The sequence below is a fragment of the Octopus bimaculoides genome, chromosome 16 (genome assembly GCF_001194135.2).
Source record: "Octopus bimaculoides isolate UCB-OBI-ISO-001 chromosome 16, ASM119413v2, whole genome shotgun sequence".
NCBI lineage: Eukaryota > Metazoa > Mollusca > Cephalopoda > Octopoda > Octopodidae > Octopus > Octopus bimaculoides.
This window is the reverse complement of record NC_068996.1, coordinates 44,028,241-44,032,997: the sequence shown is the minus strand read 5'-3', so window position 1 is coordinate 44,032,997 and position 4,757 is coordinate 44,028,241. Positions and strand designations below refer to the sequence as shown.

Genomic DNA, 4,757 nt, shown 5'->3' with positions numbered 1-4,757 from the left:
ATATATATATATATATATATATATATACATATATACAACAGGCTTCTTTCAGTTTCCGTCTACCAAATCCACTCACAAGGCTTTGGTTGGCCCGAGGCTATAGTAGAAGACACTTGCCCAAGGTGCCACGCAGTGGGACTGAACCCGGAACCATGTGGTTGGTAAGCAAGCTACTTACCACACACCCACTCCTGTGACTATGTATAGGGAAAGAAATTATATTCAGGTTACACTGTGGCACACCTAACACCATCTTGTAGCACACTAGTGTGTCGCAGCATACTGGTTGTGGAGCACTGATTTAGAGAATTGTACAGAAGCCATACAAGCATTTGTCACCATAAAGAAAATTTGTTGTGTAGGTACTTTTTTGTACCTATCTTCTCCCCTCCCCCCAGCACAAGTGGAAGTAGTTTAGGCTGCATCTGGGAGCCACAAACAGATATTGGACTTCCCATTTCATTGTGCAAATGGAGTGTCACAGGTATGTTTCTTTGTTTCTTTACTAACAAGGGCACAAAAATTGCTGTATTGTTTAGAACAACCTTAGTTGGAGTGCTGTCAGTGTTTTGGAAGTGGTGTCTTGGTTTCACCATACTGCGATGTGTCTTCATTGTAATGGGAGACTACGGTGAGGGAGGTGTCACACCAGTAATCTTAGGGCAAGGGTTGGTCATTCTTGGTAAATAATCAACAGTCATCACACACACACACATACACACACACACGGAGGTTCATTCACATCTATTTACTATATAGCTCCTAGCACGTGGTTAAGCACATAATTTCTAATTCATTATATTCTTTCATAGGCGCAGGAGTGGCTGTGTGGTAAGTAGCTTGCATGGGTCTTTGGGCAAGTGTCTTCTACTATAGCCTTGTGAGTGGATTTGGTAGATGGAAACTGAAAGAAGCCCGTTGTATATATGTATATACATATATGTATGTATGTGTATATGTTTGTGTTTGTTCTCCTAACATTACTTGACAACCGATGGCGGTGTGTTATATATATACATATATATGAGTTAGAGGTTAGACAACCATCTAAGGGATAATAAATATCCAATATACTACTGGAAGGATACTTATTTATATCCAAATGCTTACTGTTGCAATTGAATAATAGGTACAAGTGAAGGTAAACAAAAGTTCATCCAGAATTTATGTGTGTGTGTGTGTGTGTGTGTGTGTGTGTGTGTTTGTCCCCTACCATCACTCGACAACCGATGTTGGTGTGTTTACATCCCCGTAACTTAGCAGTTCGGCAAAAGAGACTGATAGAATAAGTACTAGGCTTCCAAAGAATAAGTTCTTTGTTGACTAAAGGCGGTGCTCCAGCATGGTTAGTCAAAATGACTGAAACAAGTAAAAGAGTAAATAGTAATGTATTCTGAAGATATTTTTCACTATCTTTATGCGAGAGTTATTTTTTTCGTCATTGAATGTCTGTGTATATATATGTATATGTGCATGTTTTTGTTATGTATGTATGTGAACATATGCATATACATAAATATGTCTGTATGCATGCTTGTTTTCATGCATTTTCTTACTGGAGTGCATCACAGCTTACATTTTTTTCTTCTATAATGAAGCCCCAAGCAAGAAGAGAAACCACTTAGTGTAAGGGAATATGAAGAAAGAGAAATTAAAATGAGAGGATGAATCTGCTTTATACTTGAAAGAGCTGAGGTCATAAGAAGGAAGAAAAGAAGGAAGAAAAGAAAGAAGTGAAAGACAGTTCCAAAGTCTGGCAATTCAAGAGGAAAAAAGCTATGACTGTAGAAAGGTTTCCTGATTCATGGAAGCACAACAGCATTTGGATGGAGATGCTGTGAGTTTCAAGTCAGGCAAGATGGCACAAAATGATCTGGAGCTAGGAGAGCACTTCTTGTGGCAATAACAATAGAAAAGACTAAGTCTGGCGATGTCACACTGATGTGAGAAGGGTTGCAGAGTTGAAGTAATAGAGGGGTCAATCCAATTAGGGATTTACTTCTGAACTTTATCAAGGAGATCCAAGTGACAAGATGGTGCACCTGCCCAAATATTACAACAGTATTTCATACAAGAATGAATTGTGGACTTGAAAATGTATCTAGGTTGTCAAGATATTCGAAGCTTTTGAAAGAATGTAAGAATAATTATAGCATTTGAATGCGAATGGTGTTATGAAACATAATTAAATCAAAATTTTTAATTACCTGGTAAGGACTAAGTGGCAAAGGAGACTTCTTTGCAACTACTGACTGGCGTTTCTGAAATTTGTCAATAAAAAATATAATTATTTAAAATACATTTAGAACAATTAAATGGGGAATGTGTAAATAAATAAATAAAAATACAGCATTTTTCAAACATTTGTTAAATAAATGCAAGAGTATAAGATATATTTTTAAGCATTTTAACCTTAGAACCAAATTATACACCGACATGAAATAAAATACCTTGAGCCAATGTGTGTATGTGTGTGTGTGTATGTGTGAGAGAGAGAACATGAAGAGAGGGGGTGGATTCTAGAAATTTTAGTTAAAGTTTCCTCAACTAAACAACTAAGATGGTTTTGAGTACTGAGAAAAGCTGAGATCATAAGGACATAAGAATGGAATATCTTTGATCATAGTTTTGCTTGATCAGAGGTGATTTAGGACTCAACAGCAACAATAACAAATAATAATAATAATAATAACTACCAAATTTCTATGAAGTCAACTATTGATCTGTCTTAATCTACCAGAGCTAACTTAGGTTCAGTTATAAAAGCTTTAAATCACTCTAAATTAAATATGTATGACATTAACTCTAAACAGAGTAACGGTATAACAACAACAACAACAACAACAACAACAACAACAACAACCCTTAATGAAGGACCTTTTGAGTGGGATGGGCTATTCAACCTGAAGAAAATTCTAATTGAGCCCTTCCTGCAAGATCAGGAGGAGGAGGAGGAGGAGGATCAATTACAAGTGTCCTGGTGTTCAACTGGTACTTATTTCGTTGACCCTTAAAGAGTGAAAAGCAAAATCAACTTTGGCAGAATTTGAACTCGGAATGTAATGAGTCTGGGCATATTACACAATACTACATATTCCAAAGACATGGACGTGGTTGATTAGTTAAGAACTTCTTAACTTTTCTACCTTGTAGAATAAATGATAAAGTTTCCAAAAATTTAATCATTTCACTAATTAATTAGACTGTGATCATGTTGAGTCTTAGGATTCTATATATATCTAAGTGGTGTAGTCTTACAGATTTAATGTAGTGACCCAAGAAACATTTTTAATGAACCAATATAAAGAAAAGAAGGAATGAAAAACGTAAGCATTAATTATAATTATTGTCAAATTAGACAAGGGTGAAAAGTTTGGTAAACCTGGTAAACTTAATCAGGCAAAGTAATGTACCAAGGAGAGTGAATCACGAAGTATTTGTGAGAGCTGAAATTATTTTAGCGACCCTTTAGTATTTAAACCAACCATATCCAGCTCAAATATTCTACCTTTTTTATGTTCAAACTGGCCAGGTACAGCCTCTCACACCTACCCTACAATGTTATTCTAAAAATAGACAATCACATCATCCAAATCCCAAAGCTATGAGATAATGCATGATTAATTTAAAACAATGTGAATAAGTAAGCTTTACATTTGACAGAGTAATCTGAATGCTAAAGGATTAAGCTGGCCATATCCAGCCCAAATATTCTACCTGCCTTATGTTCAAACTGACCAGATCATGCCTTTCACACATATCCTGCAATGTCATTATAAAAATAAGCAGTCACATCATTGAAATCTCAGAGTTACCAGTTAAAGTAGGATTGATTTAAAACAATGTGAATAAATAAGCAGTACATTTGACAGATTAATCTGAATGCAGAATGGTTAAAGGTGTGATAAGGGTAACTGTTGTTCAAAGAACAGATTGAGGATAAAAAATGTAATTAACCTTATAATAGAATTAGCCTTATAATAGAATTAGCCTTATAATAGAATTAGCCTTATAATAGAATTAGCCTTATAATAATATCACACTGGCTTTTGTGTTTGGAAGTCAAGCTTGGATGGATAGCAGCTTAATATACATAATTAAATATGTAGGACAGCAATATCATTTAATTAATTTATTAATAAGCTAGGATAGTTCAAAGAACACACATATGCACACAAAACATGCATATGCATACATGCACACAAATACATGCATACAAATGATTTACAAACACATATAAACATGTATATGTGCATTGAGACCGCGTATGCGTTTAGACATGTACAAAGAGAAGCATATACATTCTTAAACTTGTACACACATGCACATATACTCAAGTTATATGTATATGTGCATTCACGTATACTCATATGCACACAATCACACACAGGCACACACAGGTACACACACATGCACATACACACACATATATACATATATACATATATGTTACAGTCTATCAGATACCGGCCATGATGAATACCACAAGGTATTGAAAATACGTATTCGCCTTTTTATATATTTAATCCTTTATATTGAACACTCAATATTTGATATATTCAATAAGACATATTCCATATATTCAATAAGACATTCAATACTTCATTTCGTTGTACCATCCATTTTTAGATTATATATTATACATTCCATATTCTATATCCCACATTAATTTTACAAGAATATAAATAAAACATAAAAAACAGAGTTGGAACTCTTTTAAATAAAATAATATATTCCTCTCTACACGATCATACAAA

The 4,757-nt window shown here is 34.5% G+C and overlaps 1 protein-coding gene across 1 annotated transcript in view; it reads right to left on the bottom strand.

Annotated features, from left to right (window-relative positions):
• Window positions 1-4,757, bottom strand: part of LOC106880967 (uncharacterized) — a 42,664-nt gene that overhangs the window by 8,928 nt on the left and 28,979 nt on the right. The window contains exon 5 of the mRNA XM_014931145.2: window positions 2,208-2,261. Coding sequence (XP_014786631.1) covers window positions 2,208-2,261 — 54 coding nt within the window. The remainder of the gene's footprint in view (window positions 1-2,207; window positions 2,262-4,757) is intronic.